The 21861-nt window shown below is 52.4% G+C and overlaps 1 protein-coding gene and 1 long non-coding RNA gene across 9 annotated transcripts in view; one reads left to right on the top strand and one right to left on the bottom strand.

Moving 5' to 3' along the window:
* Positions 1–255: 255 nt before the first annotated feature.
* LOC147004190 (uncharacterized) lies at positions 256–1458 on the top strand. Its single transcript, XR_015047298.1, has 2 exons — positions 256–339; positions 427–1458. It is a non-coding gene; the product is annotated as an uncharacterized LOC147004190 (long non-coding RNA).
* The window catches only part of Alpl (alkaline phosphatase, biomineralization associated), a 53737-nt gene continuing 33252 nt past the window's right edge, over positions 1377–21861 (bottom strand). For all 8 annotated transcript variants that reach the window (XM_085838804.1, XM_021160331.2, XM_021160332.2 and 5 more), the window contains 11 exons: positions 17937–18096; positions 14983–15102; positions 14476–14591; positions 13359–13533; positions 12126–12301; positions 9190–9333; positions 7387–7456; positions 6085–6219; positions 3270–3461; positions 2815–2934; positions 1377–2335 (listed from right to left, as the gene is read on the bottom strand). In XM_085838804.1, coding sequence (XP_085694930.1) covers positions 2070–2335; positions 2815–2934; positions 3270–3461; positions 6085–6219; positions 7387–7456; positions 9190–9333; positions 12126–12301; positions 13359–13533; positions 14476–14591; positions 14983–15102; positions 17937–17997 — 1575 coding nt within the window. In that variant the 5' untranslated portion in view covers positions 17998–18096 and the 3' untranslated portion in view covers positions 1377–2069. The remainder of the gene's footprint in view (positions 2336–2814; positions 2935–3269; positions 3462–6084; positions 6220–7386; positions 7457–9189; positions 9334–12125; positions 12302–13358; positions 13534–14475; positions 14592–14982; positions 15103–17936; positions 18097–21861) is intronic.

Genomic DNA, 21861 nt, shown 5'->3' with positions numbered 1-21861 from the left:
TTGAAAAGGAACTGCTTCCATGTGGCTGTAAGGAGATGCCTAATGACAGGCCAGAGAGATAGCAAAGACTGCAAAGGGATTAATTACGCTAAGATCTCAAGGCGCTGTGATGCACAGTTTAAGATGAGTCCAGGAGCTCTGTCCTGGACAGCATGCGTACAACTGAATTTTCAAGCCTAGCATCCGCTTAGTCATGCTTCCCTTTTTGCCTTGACTGCTAGGAAGCTCGGATAAAAATTTGCTCACTGTCCTTTCAGACCCGAAGGACGTCCACTCCAGGTATTCAGTCTTGGTTCCTGCTTAACTGGTGTGAAGCCTTGGCTCCTGCTTAACTAACTGGTGAGAACTGCGAGGCACTGGCTGGGACTGGGTGGGCAGGAATTTGGAAATGTATTATAAACAAATAAAAGATGTCATTACGTGCAGGAACGTTGGCATCGAGCAAATTTGGATTCAAGTCTCTGTCCGCAACGTGGGAGACCTTGACAATCACATGGCCTCTCACACTGTGGGTGTCCTCATTCATGAAGTGGGTGATGGGAAGAACTCCCTCAAGAATGAAGCTGACTATGGACCAGAGTTACTGGCTACAGGCAGGGTCCAGTGTTCACTCTCACAAGCAAAGGGACCTGAGGCAAGAGGAACAAATTTGGGGGACTCTGTACCCCAGTGTCTGTAGCAATCCCAGGAGACGTTGGCACTACTTGCTAGGCTGTTAGAGGCACTGCAAGGGAGAAGGCATGTGTCCACCCCATACCTTTAGTATAACTGTGTGTGTGAGAGTGAGAGAGTGCCACAGCGGGAGGGTGGGAGGTGGCAGAAGGTGGCAACCTCATCTCTGAGTGAGCTTTTTCCTCTTACCTTCCATGAGTTCTGGGGACCAAACTTGAGTTGTTAGGCTTAAGTGACGGCCAGTGCCTCAACGGGCTAAGCCTTCTCACCAGCCACTGCCAGGCAACCATTGAGCCTTTATGCCGTGCCTGGCACACGCTCAGCATGTGTCGATAAAGGCAGGAGTGAGTGGCTACATGGCACCCAGGCTATGCAGTGTATTTTGTGAGCATCATGCCGTGAAGGTTCCCCAGGTCACTGAAGCCCTCCCTGTTGTGGGTTTAGAGACAAAGGTCTCTCTCTCTCTCTCTCTCTCTCCTCACACTGACCCACAAGTGGATTGTCTCCCATTGCCATACGCAGCGGCACTGAAACATAGTGGATCCCAGCATCACAGCTGGTAAGCGGTGAAGCCCCCCTTGCCTGGCAGAAGCCCCAGCATCTCTGCTTGGCATGCTCTCACCTCAAGTCCAGTTCTTTCCTCAGCGATGGGCCTATTTTGGTCTCTTTCCCACTGACCACAAAGACTCAGCTCTAGCCTCAGAAATATTTGGGATGTTTTATTTAAATGTCTTGTGTTCCCTTTTAACCAACACCAAAAAGAGAAATAAAAATTTTTTTTCTTTCTTTCTTTCTTTTTTTTTTTTCCCCGCTATTCCAAACAGGAGAGCCACTTCAGTGAAGGGTTGGCGAGTCTCTGCAATTGGGTGGGGAGTGTGTGTGTCCTGTCCGGCTGGGCTGCTCTTCCCAGTTTGGCCACCCTGGGTAGACAGCCAACCCCGGAGGTGGCTTCCTGGGAGTCTCATCCTGAGCAGACCTGGTCTTCCCCCCAGGGAGGGTTGGGCTTGGGGACTGGCCGTGACTATGGGGCCCAGTGTTCCAGAGGGAAGGGAAGGGATGGGGGAAGAGAAGGTCAGATCTGGAATGTTCCATGGAGGTTGCGGGGTCTGGAGAATATATTTGGTAGAAAAATAAGGTGCTTTGGGAATCTGTGCAGTCTGTGTCCTGCCTGCCCAAGAGAGAAACCTGCCCTGCTGGCCAAAGGGCAGTAACTAGGGAATAAAGGCAGAGCCAGGAATCTGGCCCATGGAGGATTCCAGATACAGACAAGGCAGGTAGCGAACTTCTGTTCCTGCTGGAAGTTGCCTGGGCCTCTCCCTTGAGTGTGGGCTGCCCGGTGGTGGGCCACAAAAGGAGGGGAGCTGGCTGTCCATTGTGGGCTTGTGGGACCTGGACCCTCAGAACAGGGTGCGTAGGGAGAGCAGAGCCAATGGAATCAGCAGGACCCCTGGGGAGGGTGTGCTCCCAGAGCTGGCCCAGGCACAGTGGTCAAGGTTGGCCCCAATGCAGGAGGCATACGCCATCACATGGGGAATGTAGTTCTGCTCATGGACGCCGTGAAGCAGGTGTGCCATCGGGCCCTTGGCAAAGACGGCCACGTCTTCCCCACCGTGGGTCTCATGGCGCAGGGGAACAGCGGACTGGGCCTGGTAGTTGTTGTGAGCTGTAGGTCAGAAATATCTTTTGAGTCCTTCTCTGAACCCCAGTGCGGTGAAAGAGGAAACCTTTTCCTCACCCTCAGGGTGGCTTAGAGGCCCTTTTTTACAGGAGAGGAAAGCCAGGGTTCAGCAACCAGGGGGAGGCATTTCACCAAACACAACTGGCTTCAAACCAAGTCTGCCTCACCCAGGAGACCACACTCTCAGCCCCTTACAGAGGATTCATCGAATAAAGCGCATGTGGTACCCACACAGGCCAGGCATCCAGCTAGGCTCACCAGACCCATGGCATCTTCCAGGGTAAAGTCCCCAGAAGGTAAAAGTCTTTCAATGGAGAAATCATGTGTGAAAGGTCAGAGTTACTCAAGTACAGGAGAGAGCCCAAACTGAGGTTCTGACTCAAATCTGGACTCCAGGACCCCGTCAGCCCAGCCTCGAGGGATAGAGACCCTTCCCCTCCCAGCCCTGGCCTCTGGGGTCTCACCGTAATCCACCATGGAGACATTCTCCCGTTCACCATCCACCACCTTGTAGCCAGGCCCATTACCATATAGGATGGCTGTGAAGGGCTTCTTGTCCGTGTCGCTCACCATGGGAGCCAGACCTGCGCAGGGAAGGGGCCCAAGGTCACAATGGAGAAGTGGCAGCCTGGCCCTAACCCAGCTCCCCGGGGTCTGTGGCTTGGTATTTCTTGTGATCCTCCTTAGGAGTCAGAGCTACCTCCATGAAGACAGCACACAAATGCCAGGTCTTTCATCCTTCCAACGATCTCCCTCCTCCCCATGGTCCTCCCCCCACAAATGTTCTCTTTGCTGCACACCCACCCATCGCCCAGGTGTTCAGCTCTCTTGGATTCTCCCCTCCCCTTCTAGTATCTCAGCTGTCATCAGTTCTCATGGGACAGGCTGCTTCGCTGCATCCCAGGGACAGGCTACTCACCAAAGATGGAGTTGCCCCGAGGGGTGTATCCACCAAACGTGAAAACGTGGGAATGATCGGCAGTAACCACAGTCAAGGTGTCTTTCTGGGATGTCATGGTGCCTGCCTTGCCAATGGCCTGGTCCATCTCTACTGCTTCATGCAGAGCCTGCTTGGCCTTACCCTCATGATGTCCATGGTCAATCCTGCCTCCTAGGGACATCAAGACAAAGGCCTCCCATGAGGCGACAGGGGAGGGAGCCCTGCCCTCACAGGCCCCAGGACACTGTCATCAGATTAACATCTCCTTGATATGGGATGACAGCGACCTTCACCAGGGACTCCCTGTGCCAGGTCCACCTCAGGCATCTCATGGCCAAGTGGCCTTCAGAGGGTGAACAAGGAGAATGTAGGGGGTGGGGCATGCGGGGAAAGCAGAGCCACAGAGAAGGGAGAACCAGGGGATCCGAGCCTGGATCCCTCCCACAAGCCTTGACTCCTAGCTCAGCATCCTTAGCTGTTTTAAGGGGTCGCTGAAGCCTTCAGCAGAGGGGAAGGGAGGGAAGGGCGGGGGAGCATGCCTAAGTCCCTATTGTGTGCTTGGCACGACAAAGAAGCATCGTGTTTGATTTTACAACAACCCTGGGCAGTGGGGTGTCTTAGATGGAGTGAAGCATGGGGGGCAGGAAGAATTCCCTTGGGAGTACTGGATAGGGGCTCAGGTCCAATCCATTCCAAAGCCCAGTTTCATTTCGTCATGAACATAACACTATAAGCAGAAAGCATGGAGACGTCACCGCAGCACAAGTCCCCAGTGCTGGGGCAGTGTTACAGTGGCCTTGCAGAAAGGCTTGTGGAAGGTTGAATCCCATAATGCTAGGCCCCTGAAGGAATATGCAAGCCTGAGCTTTCTGCGGGACGCCACCTAGTGGTCACTCGCAGTTCTGAGGGTCGTGAGCTGGGGTGCTAGGTGGTGCTCCCTCTCCACTAACTTCATTCACCCTCACTGCCGGCCTGGCCAGTGGGTTGGCAGGGCGGGCAGGCTGGCCTTCCCTTTGTTGTGGTTGTGGGAGCAGCTGGCCTGGCAGGCTGACCTGGCCCTGTTCACAAAGAGGACCACTCCCAGGGGACCCGTGCTCACCACCACTGGTTCCTGGCGCTTTCTCAGATCAGAGGCCTGCTTGGGGCCAGGCCGAGACCGCTGTGCTGGTGGGAACCCCAGGGCTTGGCAAGAAGGCAGCCTAGCTGGGCAGGCAGCCACTGGCCTCTGGAGGGTGGAGGGGCCCAAGTGGCTATGTGTATATTGGGGACCCGTGGTGTGTGTGTGTGTGTGTGTGTGTGTGTGTGTGTGTGTGTAGACATGCCCATATGTCTTCATGGAGTGAGAATATGCATATCTCAGCAGGGCCACCCAAGGGACCATGGAGGGCAAGGGTTGTAGAAATTCTGGAAGATTCTGGAAACTCTGTTACCTCCTATTGTTGCTTTGGCTACTATGTAATTACAATGGTAGCAATGGAAACACTGATGGGTAAGGTTTACTCTCTGCTCCCCCAGGGCTTATGGAGTTGCTGGCTACTCTATGCCCTGTGTGAAAGGCTCCACGTGGGTGTGTACGTGTCTTCTCTCAACCACTTTCCCCCTTTATTTAGTTTTAAGCATTTTATTATTTATTTATTGTTTTTTATTTGTTTGTTGTTTTGTTTTGAGACAGGATTTCTCTCTTGTAGCCTTGGTTGTTTTGGAACTCACTATGTAGGCTGGCCTCAAATTCAGATATTCAGCCTTCTGAATGCTGGGATTGAAGGCTTGCACCACCACCACCTGGCTTGGTTTTATTCTTCTCTCTGTTTCTGTCTGTCTTTATTCTATGTCTCTGTCTCTCTCTATCTCTCTGTGCCTGTGTGTATGGGGTGCCTGTAAGGGCCAGAAGAGGGTGTCCGCTACCCTAGATTGGATTTTTGGCCAGAAATTTATGCCCAGTATTTTCACAATTTTTAACCACACTTCTGTGCCCAGATAATTTACATAACCTTTATCCCAGGCTCTCTCGCCTGGACAGAGCCGGACGTGGTCGTGAACTGTCTGATATGGGTGCTGGGAACTGAACTTGGGTCTTCTGCAAGAACTGGATCTTAACTGCTGAGCCATCTCCCCCACCCCTCCACCTTTTCTTTTTGAGACAGGGTCTCTCACTGAAGTTAGCTAGGCTGGCTGGCCATCAAGTCTCAGGGATCCAGCTGTGTCCACGACGTCAGTGCCACGCCCCATCACCCTGTGCCTGACTTTTTCACAAAGGTTCTAGGATCTGAACTGAGGTCCTGATGTGTGTGTGGCAGGCACCAGGGAGATGACGGAGCCTCCTCCCTCAATCCTTTGTCCTCCCTTTATACTTCTGAGCAAGATGGGGCTGAGTCGCCACTCTTGGACAGGGGACAAGTTTTGGTCTCGTTTTTTACAAAAATGCTTAGTGATGGTCCCACGGCCATGGATGGTAGTATGTGGACAAGAACCCAATGTCATCTCCCTGGCCGCTGACAGCCACAGTGCGCGTGGAACTTCTTTTGCATGGGTGACGCTTACAGGCTGGATGGTCCTCCACAGCCAGGACTGAGAGAAAGACGTCTCAAAGGAAGATGGCTTCTCCTCTGCCAGGAAGCCCTCTCAGATTGGGCTGGCAGACGACAGACAGTCTCCCTCTCCTCTGAATCCCCACCATCTTTGCCAGGAGCATCCTCCGCATCCACTCTTCAACCCGAAGCTGGCAGTTCCCTGTACCGTTCCGTCGCCTAACCCACGTCATGTTTCTGGAAGGGTTGTCTCCACCACTTCCTACCTTCCACCAGCAAGAAGAAGCCTTTGGGGTTCTTTGTCAGGACCCGGAGGGCCACCTCCACCATCTCAGAGAGCGAAGGGTCAGTCAGGTTGTTCCGATTCAATTCATACTGCATGTCCCCGGGCTCAAAGAGACCTGCGGACATGGCAAGAATATGGGTGCCAAGAGCTCCCCGAGCCTACTGTGAGGACCCCAAGAACCCCAGGGTGTCACAGAGGATACAAGACCCCTACACTCAACTTGGAGTAGATACTTACCTGGGAAGCTCTGCAGATCCAGAAATGGACGCAAAGTTTTCATTCTCTTCACAGCCCAGGGGCATGGGGCCTTCAGCCCCACCCCTACCACCAGGGCTATGGGGTCTACAGCTCACCTCACCAGCAGCACGGGGTCTATAGAACATCTTTACCAGGGGTATGGGGGGGCATAACCTCTCCAGGGGCACAGGGCCTACAGCTCACCTCGGCAAGGGCATGGGGACCTAGAGCTCACCTCATCATGGGCACAGGGACCTAGAGTTCACCTCATCAGGAACATGAGGCCTACAGGCCATCACATAAGGCACAGGATCTATAGTATACCTCACCAGGGCCACAGGGGCCTAGAGCCCACCTCACAGGGGCACAGGGCGGGGGTACCTATGGCCCAATTTGCAGAGGAAGAGGAAAAATAGGAGAAGGAGGTGGTGGTGGTGGAGGAGGAGGAGGCTCCAAGGGGCCCAACAACTTGCTGTTTTCAGCGGGTGAAAGGGCAGATCTGAGACTCAAACCCAAGAGACCGCAGCACCACATCTCTGAGGCAGTGAACTCTGGACTGGGCTCAGTGGGGGACAACATAAGCAATGTGCATAATTACACGTGAGGTCTGAGGGTACAGTGGCCTGCGCAGTGAAGCGGCAGAAACCCAGGGGTCACTGTCTCTTCTGCTCTCTGTCTCTCATCTCGTCACTATGCAGCAGCCAAACAGCAGCTCCAGGGAGCCCAGCGCACCCTCTGTGCCATGCCACCTCGCACCAGCAGGGGCTGACCTCCAAGGCGGTGTAAGCCACCAGGCTCCGAAGTGCCCCTCCCTTTGCTGACCCCTACTCTCTAGGGAACAAGGGTTACCCAAGGACCAGCAGAAGCTTGCCCAGCTGGTTTTGCCCTGTGCTGTGTGCTCTCCCTTCTCCGAACTTGGTTTTGGTTTGTTTTTTTTTATGCCAACTGGGGCTCATCTGCTGCACAGCTTAACTCCACAAACCAAACCTTTCCTCCCTCCGCACCCTGGAAGGTCTCACAATTGGAGACTATCTCCTCTACTTACCTAAGAGGTAGTCCACCCTGGAGGGGTCAAGGGCCAGCAGTTCAGTGCGGTTCCAGACATAGTGGGAATGCTGAGGGGTGGGAGGGGCTGTGTCAGCAGAGGCCCAGAAGGCCAAGGAAAAGCCCCAGCTGGCCTCAGAGTCAGGGTGGTCCCACTCCCCTGCATCGTTTAACATCCTGCCCTGAGCACCTAGCAGCTCTTGTACTCAAGAAACGACAGATATGCAGAGATTGTTGGATTCAACCCAGGTATATGTGGGTCCTGGAGAGTGGATCAGGGAGAGCTTCCTGGTGGAGGTGACCTTTTGGAGGTCCTGAAGGCAAAGTAGGAACTGATCCATCTGGGATCAGAGAATTGCTTTTCCCGTAAGGGTGTTACATATGGCGTAGGTCACAGAGAACGTGAATGCCTACAAAAAGGAATTGAGTGGTGTTTGGGGGTCTCTGGAAAGCCAGGAGGGAGTGAAGGCCACTGGCTGTGTCTTGGGAATCCCATCTAGGAGGGGATAAAGGAGGCACTGCCTCCCCCAGGACATAGAATGAGACAGCCTGGATTACCCAAGGCACAATGTATGGGGGCCCAGCATCGCGAGGAATTAATTTACTGTGTGTCTTCAAGACAGCTCTTGCCTTCTCTGGGCAGTGGCCTTAGAGGTGTTTTTTTCAATCTTCTAGGTTGCTCTGGGGCGGGGGGGGGGGGGGAGAAGAGGAAGCGAAGAATCCAGCTCGGATCCCCAGGGCCCTGCTATGACATCCAGTATTCACAGCAGTCTCTCAAGACTGTCCCCACTTCACAGATAAGGACACTGAGGCACGTACACATCAGGGTTATTGAGAACCACTTCTAGCCCCTCTACTGATATCCAGAATCTGGGACCCGACAGTGACCCTACCGGGTAGGGCTCATGGCAGTAGTACGGGACCCTCCCTGTGCCAGGAGTCTATACAGAGTCCCGGGGCAAGAGGATGGCTTTCTGGTCCTGATCACAGCAACTGAAGCCAAGAGGAGGATGTCTCTTTGGTTTGCCAATCCAAGCTGCCCCAGGAGGGGAAAGAAAGAGAAGCGAGTCCCTCACTCCCACACTCCTATACAGCCACGGGGCTGTCCCCAGCCCTGCCCACCTTACTCTTAGCTCAGCCTCTCATGCCACTGAGCCTCCCTGGGGAACCATGGAACCCTGAGAAACCCAACCCCAGAGTGACATCAAAGCGGCTGCCAGGCTTCTCCCCACTGTCTTCAAGCCTGACCACAGTCATTTCCAGACCCAGCTGCCCGACTGGCCCACAGCGGCACATTTAAAGGGCCAGAGGCCTCACAGAGGAACCAGAGCTTGGCCTAACCCTGCTCCTGCCTCCCTCTCAGCCCACCGGTGCCCTGGCCCAGGTGTGTACTCTGAGGGCTTTACACCTCCGGCCTCAGCCAGCACACTTTTGCTGAGCCATGTTCTCCCATCATCTGCTCAGCACTGCCTGCTCACGCCCTCCCATTCCATTCATTCAGGTCTTCTGTTGTATCCCCTCTGCGTGCCTCCAGGTCCCAACTTCCTGCTGTCCAGGCACACAACATTCCCTGTGTTAGGTACCCAGCCTGTCTGGGGTCCATCCAGGTGACTCCCTGACTCTGTCACCATCCCCACGGGTGCCCTTCCTACAGGGAGCAGGAGTGTCTGTCAGTCACAGGTCAGTACGGTAGAGCAAACAGAGGAACATCTGGACTCTCACTGGCAGAGAACATTTGATGCATGGATGGGGGTGTCCCATGGCCCACAGAACCATAGCCGAGTCCACCTGCAGCCTTGGTTACCTTGTGCCTGGGTTTAAAGCTCTTCCAAATGCTGATGAGATCCAGGCCATCTAGCCTTGTACCCCTGGCCTTCTCATCCAGTTCATATTCCACGTCAGTTCTGTTCTTCGGGTACATGTATTTCCGGCCACCACCCATGATCACCTGAGGGACAAAGAAGCCATCACACCCAGGGTTCTAAATTGTCCAGAAGCCCCAGGGGTTCCGACTTGGAAAGCAGACATGAGAGTCTGGGTGGAGGTGTGGACGGCTGTCCAGCTAGGCAAGGGCTGGGCCAGGGCTCCCTCTCTGAACGATTTATTCAGATTGGAAAGATAAAATCGCTGACCTAGCAGGACTGTGGCTTGGGGCTTCTGGGTGGAATATTAGTGTTCTTGAATAGCTAACATCCCCTACCCCCTTAGGAAAGCCCATTTGCTGTGTGTCCTGAGCCAGTAAGACCAAGTAACTCACTCAGTCTCTCAACCAAGCTGCCAGGAAAGTGATCTATGCTTTCTCAATATAGACACAGAAAAGGGATTTCCTACCCCTCAGCCACACAGCAGTGCATGGCACAGATAAGATTCAAACCCAGAACCCACTGTCTCTCTACCAGAAGCCCCCCGAGTGCTCTGCTATATGGGTTAAGCCAGGAATGGGCCTCCGGAGTGTCTTCTCCTACAGTGAGTGGCCTCAGACAGGGAGGTCTTGGGGCAGCCCAGCTGGGAACCAGCCCACTGCCTGGGCAAACACCGGCCGCCTCACGTCTATGTAATCACTGCCAGGCTAATTTTAGCCACTGTGGCTGGCATGCGAGGGTGGACGGATGGATGCGGGGTTGTTTGTTTTCCTAGGAAATCCATGTTTGAAGTCCTAACTATTTTTAAAGCAGGGGACAAGAACATAACAGCCACAGCCCATGGTGACCACCATACTGTGTCCTTCTGTCACCGTGGGCACCAGCTCGACTTGCTGCCCCTGGCTGACACCTGAGATCCACTGTCTCCAGATGGGCCAAAGTTCTCTCTCAATTCTATTTCCCATGGCAAAATCAGGGTTCGAGGGGGTAAGGAGAGAGCCGGCGGTGGAGCCACGGGTACCCAGGAAGGCCAAGGACACTGAAGTAAAGATCTCATTCTACTGCTTAGTAACCATGGGTTACTTCTTGATCATACAGGACTTCTTTGATCATACAGGACTTCAGTTTCCTAGTCTATAAAATGGTAATGACTATCCAGAGAAGAAAAGCAGTCATCCAATGGTGCTGGTGGTCCCTACAATGGAAGATGTCCCTCTGGAAGGGAACAATGAAGACGGACAGGAGGGGAGGGTCTTACTTCCATCATGTGGCAATCAGCTTGGATAGTTCAGACTGGGTCTGGGAGAAGGGACTCCAGGTCACTGGCGCCTTCTCCTGTTCCCACAGAACCTGACCCCTTGGCATTTTCATCATGGAACTGAAGCCCCCAATCTTCCTGCCCGGATAGCATGGTTCCCAGCCCAGCGGAGACTTCACACGGGCTCATTAAACTCCCAAATAACAGACTTGCTGTTTGCCTTTGGGGTTTGGGTTTCTCTCTCTCTCTCTCTCTCTCTAAAGCGGAACATATTTATTTTCAGAGTGGACACCAGGATTTTTGATTCATGGACGGTCTGGGGAGTTTTGGGGGTAGCCATGACAGAGGGGCAAATGGAATTGGGAGAGTGAAGGCAGAGGGGGCTTTGGGAGGTCCCCTTTGCACTCCTTGGCTCATGCCCTCATGATTCTAGGAGACCCCAGCCCCCCTCACTGCCGCCAAAACTTTTTCCTCCAAAGTGCCTCTCCCTGCCTCAGCCGATCCTGTCTCAGCCGGCTAAAGAGTTACTGTAATCACCCCATCTCCCACCTCTCGTGCTACAGGACCGGTGTTCTCCACATGACCTCATCTGGGCCTCCCACAGCCTGTGGGTGGGGCACAGGGGTGGGAAATGGGAGGGCGAAGGAGGGGGAGGGCTGCCTGGCAGGTGGAGAAAAAGCCAGATGGGTGGCTGTGTCCCGGGTGGCTCTCACCTAAGAGGCATCAACAGGGCCCAGTGATCCTGAAAGTAGCGCTTCTCCGGCTACTTGGGCTACTTGTAAAAGAGCCACAGGGTTGGAGACATAGAACAGAGAGCTATGGAACCTGCGTCTGAGCTCTCTCTCAGCTTCACTGGCCCCATACTTCAGGGTCAGGGATTCTAAGTCACGGTCAACCCTCATAGCAGAGAAAGAGCAATTCAGAAATTCTCTCCAAGAGCTGAGAAGCCTGCGTGTAAGAACCTGCCTGGGTGCTGAGGTGTCAGCACTGAGGACGAGGACGAGGACAGGGACGGGAATGGGGACGGACGGCTTACATATCACACTGCCGCTTGAGTGCTCCCAGGGGCCAGGCTCTGTGCCAAACTCAACTGGGATTTTCTTACTTAGTTCTTCCAGTGAGCTGTTGGAGCAGGTCCAGTGGGCAGAAGGCTTGTCCAAGGAGAGGCTCAGAGAGGTTAAGTAACAGCCCAAGGTCACACAGCTAGCAAAAGGATGGCAATGGCAGAGCATGCTCTAGCTCTTTTCTGGACATGTCAGCTCTGTGTGCAGGCATGTGCCACTCTGTGCAAGTGTCAATACGTAGGGCAGGGCAGCCCCTAAGAACATACTGTGAGTGCGTGTGTGTGTGTGTCAGTGTACACTGTGTGTGTGGGGTGCACCATCAGGTTCTAATTTACAGAATAATCTCTGAGCACTTGGGGCATGGCAGCCACATGAGACTTCACCTCATAGCTCCACTGCAGAGTAACTTTACAAGGGCTGCCTGTTCCAACCACAAATCCCTTAATGGGTTGGGAGCTCTCCCAGGTGTGTGGGGTACCCCGGCCTTCCTAGGCCACCCTGGGGCTAAGGCCCCCCACCCCACCCTATCACATCCTATGCCTGCTGCTCCACTCACGTCGATATCCTTGATATTGTGCATTAGCTGATATGCGATGTCCTTGCAGCCCTGGCTCAGAGCCTCTGGGGGCATCTCGTTATCCGAGTACCAGTCCCGATCGGCCGAGTGTGCGTAGGCTGCACTGGGTGTGGCGTGGTTCACCCGAGTGGTGGTCACAATGCCCACGGACTTCCCTGAAGTGAGGACAGGAGAGGTTAGCACCCCTGGTAGATAAGGAAGTCCCTGCAGACTTACCTCTCCCTCCCTGCCATAGATAGTCTCCCATCAATCAGTTCCTCTGGTTGCCTGGGCCTCAGTTTCCCTAGGTTACATGGAGACAAATGCAGCTGAACACCTTTCCTTGTACCCAGGGTGGGCTAGGGTCCTCTCCTCCTTCCATGACTTATGGAGCCTATGCCTGTAAGAAGCCCTAGGTGGCCCCGAAGGGACGTCAAGTGGAGAGAAGAGCTCTGTCAACCTGCCTTCAAAGTGCCTGAGGCAGAAGGAAGGAGTTGTTAGGGATTGGTTCTAATGCTTTGAACTAATCCAGCCCCCCAAAATTGGGAATCCACGTGTCCAAACGTCGAAGGTCCTTGTCCCCAGTTGGCTTTTGATAGATCAATAAAGAGCCAACAGCCAATGGCTGGGCAGATAGACTGAGGTGGGACTTGGGGATTTGTGAGGGCTAGGGACTTGGAGAGAGGAGGATCGTCATGCCTTGGAGGGAGACCGATCAGATTTAGAGCTGCAGAAGAAAATCCATCCGAAATGTAGGTGGAAAGGGAAAGCCGCCCTATGGGAGGGGCTGCCCAGAAGGTAACAGGGCAGCAAAGATAAAACATAGATTTAGAAGCTGTTGAGCCAGGAGTACTGGAGGGAAATGTATGCTAGGAGGGGGAGGAATAGAACTGTCCAGCCTTTGAGCCTTTCAAGTTAACCGGTGTGCGGTGTGTGTGTCTGTGTGTGCCTGTGTCTGTGTGTGTGTGTAGAGCGGTTAACTAATTACAGCTATAAAGGAACACCATTCGGAACCTCTGCAGGCTGGCCCTGGCTTGGTCCTTTGACCTTCTCTCAAAACCGTGCATGGGCTTCACGTCCTGCACTCTGTAGTGAAGCGCACGGACCCAGGTGCTCCACGCAGCCTCTATTCAGCAGAAGTCCCCCTGGTTCCTTGGCCCGATTCCACCCTGCCACGCACGAACGAGGAGACTGCAATCCAGACAACCAAGGAGTCTGCCTGCGATGGCTCACCAGCATCCTTGGCCCAGCGCAGGATGGATGTGACCTCATTGCCCTGAGTGGTGTTGCATCGCGTGCGCTCTGTGGCCGCGCTCACTCCCACTGTGCCCTCGTTGGCCTTCACGCCACACAAGTAGGCAGTGGCAGTGCCCGCGCTGTCGGGGACCTGAGCGTTGGTGTTGTACGTCTGCAAGTGGGAGAGTCAGGGGATGAGTACCCACCGGGGCAACCCCAATTCCATTTCCATCGAGGGAGCAGGGTCTAAGGGACTCTGCTGGCCCATGGAGGGCCCCCAGAACCACAAGGTCACCTGACTGAGCTGTCTGCTTCCCATGCCCTGGCAGAACTCAAGGTTTCTCTCCGAGTATCAGAACTATGGAACCAGCAAGGGTGGGCCAAGAAGGTAGATCCAGCAGAGGGAGAAGAAGTGTATGTCTCTGAGGAGAACAGATACTGGGAGGGGAGGGTGGACCTGAGAGTCCAGCCTGGCTTTTCTGCTGCCCCTGACAGCTCATCAAAGGTCCAGAAACTACACTCCCCTCCCACTCCACTATAAGAAGCTGGAATCTGATACTGGGTGGCTAGGAGGTGCTTGTTACACACACACACACACACACACACACACACACACACACACACACATCACACACACACACTCACTTCAGAAACCTCTTCTCAATACCCACAGCATGTAGGGTAATGAATGATTCACACTGGGAATCTAACCTGGGAGGTGTGAACTAAGCTGACTCTTGTTTACAGGAAACACAAGAGTAGGCACAAGCCATCCATGGTGTGGGGGGTCAGGACGGTGGCTGCTGTCAGTCCAGGAAGAGACAAAGACAAGGCACGGCTCAGGGGACAGTCGGTCCATGTGCAGCTACAACATCAGGCTACACAGGTTACACAGAAACCAGCAGCTTGGGAAGGATTCATGCTGTCCTGTGTGCACTCTTTCTTGGGTATGTTACACACACATACACACACACACACATTCACACGAGAGGTTCTACATCGATGCAATAAATGCTTGGGAATGGCTCCTGGTTTCACCCTGGGACCACGGGACCAGAAGGTCTGATGGCCTTGCAGTTCCCCAGGTCAAGAGTGGACCTGGTGCAGGGCTCACCTTGGAGAGGGCCACAAAGGGGAATTTGTCCATCTCCAGCCGGGTCTCCTCGCCCGTGTTGTGGTGTAGCTGGCCCTTAAGGATGCGGGCAGCGGTCACTGTGGAGACGCCCATACCTGTGGGAGGGACAGAGAACTCAGGCTCTCAGACCCTTCAGTCAGCTTTCCCAGGCTCCCAGAGCCCCTCTCTTCAGTGTTAAGACACAGTCAAGGGCAGTGGATAGCAGACAGAAGGACATGAAATGTCACCGCACGGTCTCTCTGTCCTTTCATATTCTCAGGGCGATAGGTTGGTTCCTTTCTCCTAATCTATCTCTCAGAGCCCTCTTCCACAAAGTCCTTTTAGCTGATACCAGGAGTCATGCTTTCCAGCCACCCATGGCCTCAGGCTCCAAAGGCCCCAGCGGCAAGGCCTTCCTAACCCCAGCTTCCCATTCCTAGCCTTGCTGCCCCCATCTCCCTCAATTCCAAGCCACACCGCCCTCAGCCCCTCCATTCCCAGCCTCACCATCTCCCAGGAACATGATGACATTCTTGGCTACATTGGTGTTGAGCTTTTGGAGTTTCAGGGCATTTTTCAAGGTCTCCTGGGCTTGCTGTCGCCAGTAACTGGGATCTTTTTCTTTCTCTGCAGAGACAGGTGGTTATTTGGCAAGGAGGGGAATGGGATATCCATCCCCAGAATTACAGACACCCCAGTAGTTCATTGCTGGGGGCTGAGATGATCTAAACATGGAGGGCGGAGTGAAGTTTGTGAACAGGTTCCAGGCAAACCCCGTAAGCCAGCCCGAGGACATCTTCACACATCGCAACAGGAGGACACCAAAGACCAGAGACACTAAGTGACTCTCCCCAAGACACAAAGCACGAACAGACTCAAGGCTTTGGCAGAGTTGGATTTCCCTGGAAATCCCACACGTGCCCTTCACCCGCGGTGAGCAGCCATTGCTAGCAAGCAGGTAGCAGGGAAATCTTTAACCTCTTCACAGGCATTCCTAGAGGTATTCAGCTATATCCACGATAAACTCCACCTGGCTTGTTCATCATAGCTGGTTCAATAGGCTAGGGCCTTCCTGGTGAGAACTCTGCGGGCGGAGCTAGAAAGTAAGCCTAGCCCTTGTCTGGAATACATTACCCAAGGAGCCCTTGTTGGGGTAGTGGGGAAGGCAAGGGCTGAGGCTCCATCACCATCTCTCTCTCTAACACTCACTGCCCCCACTCAGACCAGCCTCTTAAGAGTAAAATAAGACCTGGAGTTCCTCCTCTTCCTCCATCCCTCTCCCTGTCTCTGTCTTACGTAGTAATCAATCCACAGCCTTGGTACCCTGGGTAAACCACTTTCCCAGGCCTCAGTTTCCTCACCTGTCAAATTGGACTTTTTAAAGACCACACTAATTCCAGAAGTGACTGGATTCACAGAGAGGGCCCAGAGATGCCCTTCACCTTTTTCCATCCCTGTACTCCAAGGAGATGGCTAGGGTTCCATCTCAGGAGCTGACAATGGGTCTCCACTGTTTTACAAAGCTTCCCTTCTGTGGTTCTCTGGCCACAATAGACCTGCCCACAGAACTGGAAGCCCAAGGCTGAAGGCTCCCTGTAGATGCCTACCTCTCTTTCTTGGGCCAGGGTGAGGTAGAGACAGAGGTCCAAAGAGGTGAAGGGTCCAGTGTAAGGCCACAGTGTACGTCCGTGGGCTAAAGATATGGTCACAGGCTCCAGCCTGGTCAGATCTACTCTTGCCCCTCAGGACAGTGTGCTGAGAAACCTCTCAGTCCAAGCATGGCCCCCAGCCTGTGTGCTGAGAGTTCTGTACACAGGAAGCTACCGTGGCTTGTGTGAGGGGCAAAACTTCCTCCCAGCAGGAAGGGAAGAGAGCAAAATTGAGTAGCCGAGGAAGAGATGAGGGCATCCAAACAACCAGGCAATGGCCATTACAGACAGCCTAGGCAGGGGAACCACACAGACCTCAAATCGTGGGTCCGCCAGGCCTCTAGCTCTCCTGAACCCCAAACACCTGCCTGCTGTCTTCACCCCTAAGCTCCAGGCCCTCCTCTTTTAGAAGTGTCTTCTGGAACCCCCAGTTTCAGACTCCACAGTACAGTCTGTGCTCCCAGAGGAAGCTGGAGGCCTGGGCCTTGCTGTCCACCTCTATTCATTGGGTAAGTGTTTTGTTCTAGTTTCTGGTGTAGGAGCTGGTGATGGAAGTCCTAAGGCTTTAACAGAGAGACCCAGTTGGTGTTTGAGACAGGGTCTCTCATTGGACCTGGAGATCACTAACTTGGCTAAGCTGAACAGCAAGCCCCAGGAATTACAAGAATCTGCCCCTACAATGAGCTTTGTCACACACCCAGATCCTTACCAACAGAGCCCTCATCTCCCCAGCCCCTGGGTCGGTGGTTTAAATCACTGGTTCTGTAAACCTGGCTGGTTCTAACCTCTCCAGAATGTCCTGGGTCACGAAGCATTTGCTTGTGTGCCAGTTGGGGGTTGAAGAACTTCAGCCCGTCCTAACCACATGCCCATTACCCCCAGCAGTCAGGCAGACACCAGGCCTGACTGACGCCAGTCTGCCCCATGTCCACGATCTTTCTCAATACCCACTCTGTTGCCATTCTAACCGGGCTCTGCTAGATGGAGAATCTGCTGAGGATTCACAGTCTGTTCCTAAGAGGGTCTGAGTCAGTACCAGTCAGTACCAAATGGACCTCCTTATCTGGCAGTGTTAAGCAATCATGGTTTGGACAATGTGAAATACCAGGAGACCATTATTTCAGGGGGAAAACGGCAGGGACCAATGCCCAGGATGTGACATGTCCTAAGGTACTGATTAGTACCTATGGCACGAATCCACTCCCATGCTTCCAGAACATACTGAATGACACCTGGCATCAGGATGGCGATGTTGGGAAAGGCACTGAGAAACTGGCCTGGCCTGTGCCTATGATAGGAATGTCCTTCTGACCTGGGTGGTGACTTTACAAACACAAGTGTGTGTGTATGTGTGTGTGTGTGTTTCTGAACATCTCACCTAGAATTAGTGGATGACCTGAGGCGTGGAAAGGGTTAAACACAGTAAAACACTGTAGAAATTTCCTATAGGAACATGGACCAGCAGTTAAGAACGTGTACTGCTCTTATGGAGGACCAGAGCGATTCCCAGCACCCATGTGGGGTGGCTTACAATAGCCTTTAACTCCAGCTCCAGGAGACCTGGGACACGTACTCGTGCATGCATGTTCGAGTACACACACACACACACACACACACACACACACACACACACACTCATGCATCTAACTCTCCCCACTGAAGACCAGTTCGAAAGCAAGCTAAGTGATCTTGCTTTGAGCACCTGGCTTCCAGCTCTTAACTACTTTGTTTGGGTCCACGATCTCGAACCCAGACCACACTCTCATCTGACCTTGCCCACCCTCTCCTTCCACCTGAGTCCAGCAGTCCTACCTGGCACAAAAGAGTTGGTAAGGCAGGTGCCGATGGCCAGTACTAAAAATGGTGAGATCATGGTGTACCCTGAGATCCGTCCCTCGCTGGAGCCCAGACGGTGGGAAGAGGTTGGGGGGGCAGCGTCAGCTGTTAATTGACGTTAATTGACGTTCCGATCCTAGAAGTTAGAAAAGAAGAAAAAAAGATATGTGAGCGCAGCCCTGGGGCAGTTTGTTCCTCCCCGCCTTTGTTCCTTGATTCTTTGAGCAAGAACCAAAAAGCCACTGTTGGGCCACCACCCTGGGAAGAAAACCCCGAAAACAGTTGTGTAAGCATAAATGCGTCTGTACTGCAAACAGATACCACCCCACTTGCTGGTGTGCCCGACCTGCCCTGAGGCATGCTTCTCAGGCTGAACTTTTTTGACAGAGGACAGAGTTGGCGTCTCTTGGAGGGCTGTGCTCCAGCCAGCCCTAGGCTCAGCCCAGAGTCTCTTAGAATTCTAAAAGCTCTCAGGTGCCGCTCGCTCCTAGACAATACTTTAAGAAGTAAAGCCTACAACTGAGTCCACAGCCTCCTGACCCACCCCTGTGCCTCACAAGCCAGGGATAAAAGAGCCTGAATTTCTTCACAAGAATACTTGTACTCAGGGCACCAATATTTGCCCACTCTTTCCAATGCCTTACCAGTTTTTGGTAAGTGATTATAAACAAAAGTATCTATGTAGCCCAGGCTGGCTGAGAATAACCTTGAACCTCTGATCCTCCTGCCTATGTCCTTCACATCCTAGGATCACAGGGCAAAACCTCGGTATATCTTCACTTCATTTTCCCCAAAATTATTTCTGTTTTTGTTTGTTTGTTTTTGTTCTGTTTGTTTGTCTGGTTTTTTTGTTTTGGTCAGTGCTGGGATCAAACCCAGGACCTCACACAAGCTGGACAACTTTGGCTCAAATTCTTGATCTGAGCTTGCATGACTAACACGCTAAGCATCTTCCCAAGGGCTCCTTGGCCATGTGTCTCTTCTGCGCTGGTGTATCTGTTGAGATATTCTGCCTTGGAGCTGGGAGGTAGCTTAGCAATGAAAAACATTTGCCAAACAAGCCTGGGGACCTGAGTTTGATACCTGGAACTAACTTTGAAAGTTGTCCCCTGAGACTGTGGAGGTGACCCAGAGGGTAAAGGCACTTGGCTCAAGCCTGATGACGTGGTTCAATCCCTGAACAGAACCCACAAGGTAGAAGGTGGGAATTAATTCCACATTGTCCCCAACCTCCCTACATGCACCGTGGCACTCCTGAACTCATACACAACAACAACAACAACAACAGCAGCAGCAGCAGCAACAGCAACACATTTGAAGGATGATGCTCCCCACTCCCCCATGCTAGGGATGACACCCAGGGCCCTTCCTACCTCTGGGCTATATACCCTCGGCCTACTTTAAAAATATTTTTGGGCTGGTGAGATGGCTCAGTGGGTAAGAGCACCCGACTGCTCTTCCGAAGGTCCAGAGTTCAAATCCCAGCAACCACATGGTGGCTCACAACCATCCGCAACGAGATCTGGCGCCCTCTTCTGGAGTGTCTGAAGACAGCTACAGTGTACTTACATATAATAAATAAATCTTAAAAAAAAATATTTTTTAAAAGAAGGAATCTTTTTTTTTAAAGGACTGAAGGAAACACGGCAAACATTAACTGGTGGTTTGCTCTGGGTGGCAAGACCAGGAATAATTATTTCCCCTTATAAATTTGTTTCCAAGTTGCCTAAAATCAGTGTAGGAGGAAGACCTTAAGCCTGTTTTTAACTGGGCTCATGTTGTTGCAAGCACACAGGGACAGCCCCCCAGGCGACTAGCTAGCTACAGGATGTCCAAACGTCAGGGTAGGGATGTTACCGAAGGAGATGCGGTTTTCAATATGGAGAGTTTTGTTAGAAATAATGTTACCAGCTGGGCGTGGTGGCACACGCCTTTTATCCCAGCACTCGGGAGGCAGAGGCAGGTGGATTTCTGAGTTCGAGGCCAGCCTGGTCTACAAAGTGAGTTCCAGGACAGCCAGGACTATACAGAGAAACCCTGCCTCGAAAAACCAAAAAAAAAAAAAAAAAAGAAAGAAAAAGAAAAAGAAAAAGAAAAAGAAATAATATAACCCAGTTAGAAGTAATGTTATGGGAAACAGAAATGACAGAATGTCCTTCCACGGTGAGGAAGGACAGATAAGCCACCAATCTACCACCTGCATAATGAACTTGAAAAGGAAGGTTTTTTGTTTTTTTTTTTTTTAAAGATTTATTTATTTATTATATGTAAGTACACTGTAGCTGACTTCAGAAACTCCAGAAGAGGGCGCCAGATCTCGTTGCGGATGGTTGTGAGCCACCATGTGGTTGCTGGGATTTGAACTCCAGACCTTCGGAAGAGCAGTCGGGTGCTCTTACCCACTGAGCCATCTCACCAGCCCAAAAAGGAAGTTTTAAAGGCTCTGTTGAAGGAAGGGTGGGTAGGATTGGGAGGCAATGTCCTCTCTCTAGTGTCTAACTGAACTTAATGCTGAGGTCTGTTTCAGGTGATTGTGAGGTAGCTCAGCAGGTAAAGGCTCTGGCTGCCAAGATTGATGCTAGCCCTGAGTTCGATCCCTGGGACCCACATAGTGGAAGGAGAGAGCCCGACTCTTGAAAATTGTTCTTTGACCTCCAGACAGGTAAAGTGGCAGACCATCCATGATCCTCTTCCCCCCCCCCCACACACACACACTCATAAGCACACACAGTAAAAACACTGTGTGCATACCATGTGTGCGTGTTCGTATACACATGTATATGGAGGGCGCATATCTATAGAGGCCAGAGGTCGACATGGAGTGGGTACTTCTATGGCTCTCCATAATGGTTTCCGGAAGGGTCTCTCAACTGAAGGTGGTATTCACTGGTTGACTAGACTATCTGGGTGCCAAGCCCCAGGGATCCTCCTGTCTCCATCCACGCTCCCCACCAGTGTCAGGCACTGCCATGCCTGGCTTTGCACATTTGCCCACTGGATGCTCTGTGTCCAGGCTTCCATTCTCACCCGTTACACAGCATGAGTTTTGCCCACTGAGAAAAAAAATCTCCTTTTGTTTTGTTTTGTTTTGTTGAGACAGTTTCTCCGTGTAGCCCTGGCTATCCTGGAACTTGCTCTGTAGACCAGGTAGGCTGACCTGGAACTCAGAGAAATCCACCTGCCTCTGCCTCCCAAGTACTGGGCTCAAAGGTGTGCACCACCACCGCCCGGTGTCTACATTTTTTATTCTACCTTGGAAGCCAAATAGTTTTACAGCAAATTGTAAGATCAGAAAGTCACGAAGTTGACATAAACTATAACTGCATTGTAATATTATCCACAATATATATAAAATATAAAGTCACTTCTTTCAGGTGAACTATAACACGTTTCCCCCAACTTCACATGGCCTCAATGGTTGGCACGCACTTCTCTGTTTTCAAAATAGTTCTTTCCTGGCCCTTCCCAGTCACTACACTAGCAACCTCCAACCTTCCTAATGCTGAGACCCTTAATATAGTTCCTTGTGTTGTGGTACACCCCCAACCATAAAATCATTTCTGTTGCTACTTCAAAACTGCAAATATCTACTGTTATGAATGTAATATAAATAAATCTCTGATACATGATCCCCCAAGGGACCAAGACCCACAGGTTGACAAGTGATGGCCTAGGGTTTCCCCTCCCTTATCTGTGCTCCTACAGGGGACTGAGGTGCCCATTCCCTGTCAGAAGAGTGTCCCCGATACAACTTTGGGCACCTGGCGACACCCACCACAGCCGAGCACCATGCGGCTGCCCTGAGACCCCATTTACTCCAGCCAGCCCTTGTTTCCTGTCTCCAACCCGACACACACAGTTGAGAACTCATGGCTGGCAGTGCCTCACATGCTCCTCCCCA

This window comes from Mus caroli, unplaced genomic scaffold (genome assembly GCF_978045245.1).
Source record: "Mus caroli unplaced genomic scaffold, Mus_caroli_1 scaffold_6, whole genome shotgun sequence".
NCBI classification, from domain to species: Eukaryota; Metazoa; Chordata; class Mammalia; order Rodentia; family Muridae; genus Mus; species Mus caroli.
This window is presented reverse-complemented; position numbering and strand designations above follow the sequence as displayed.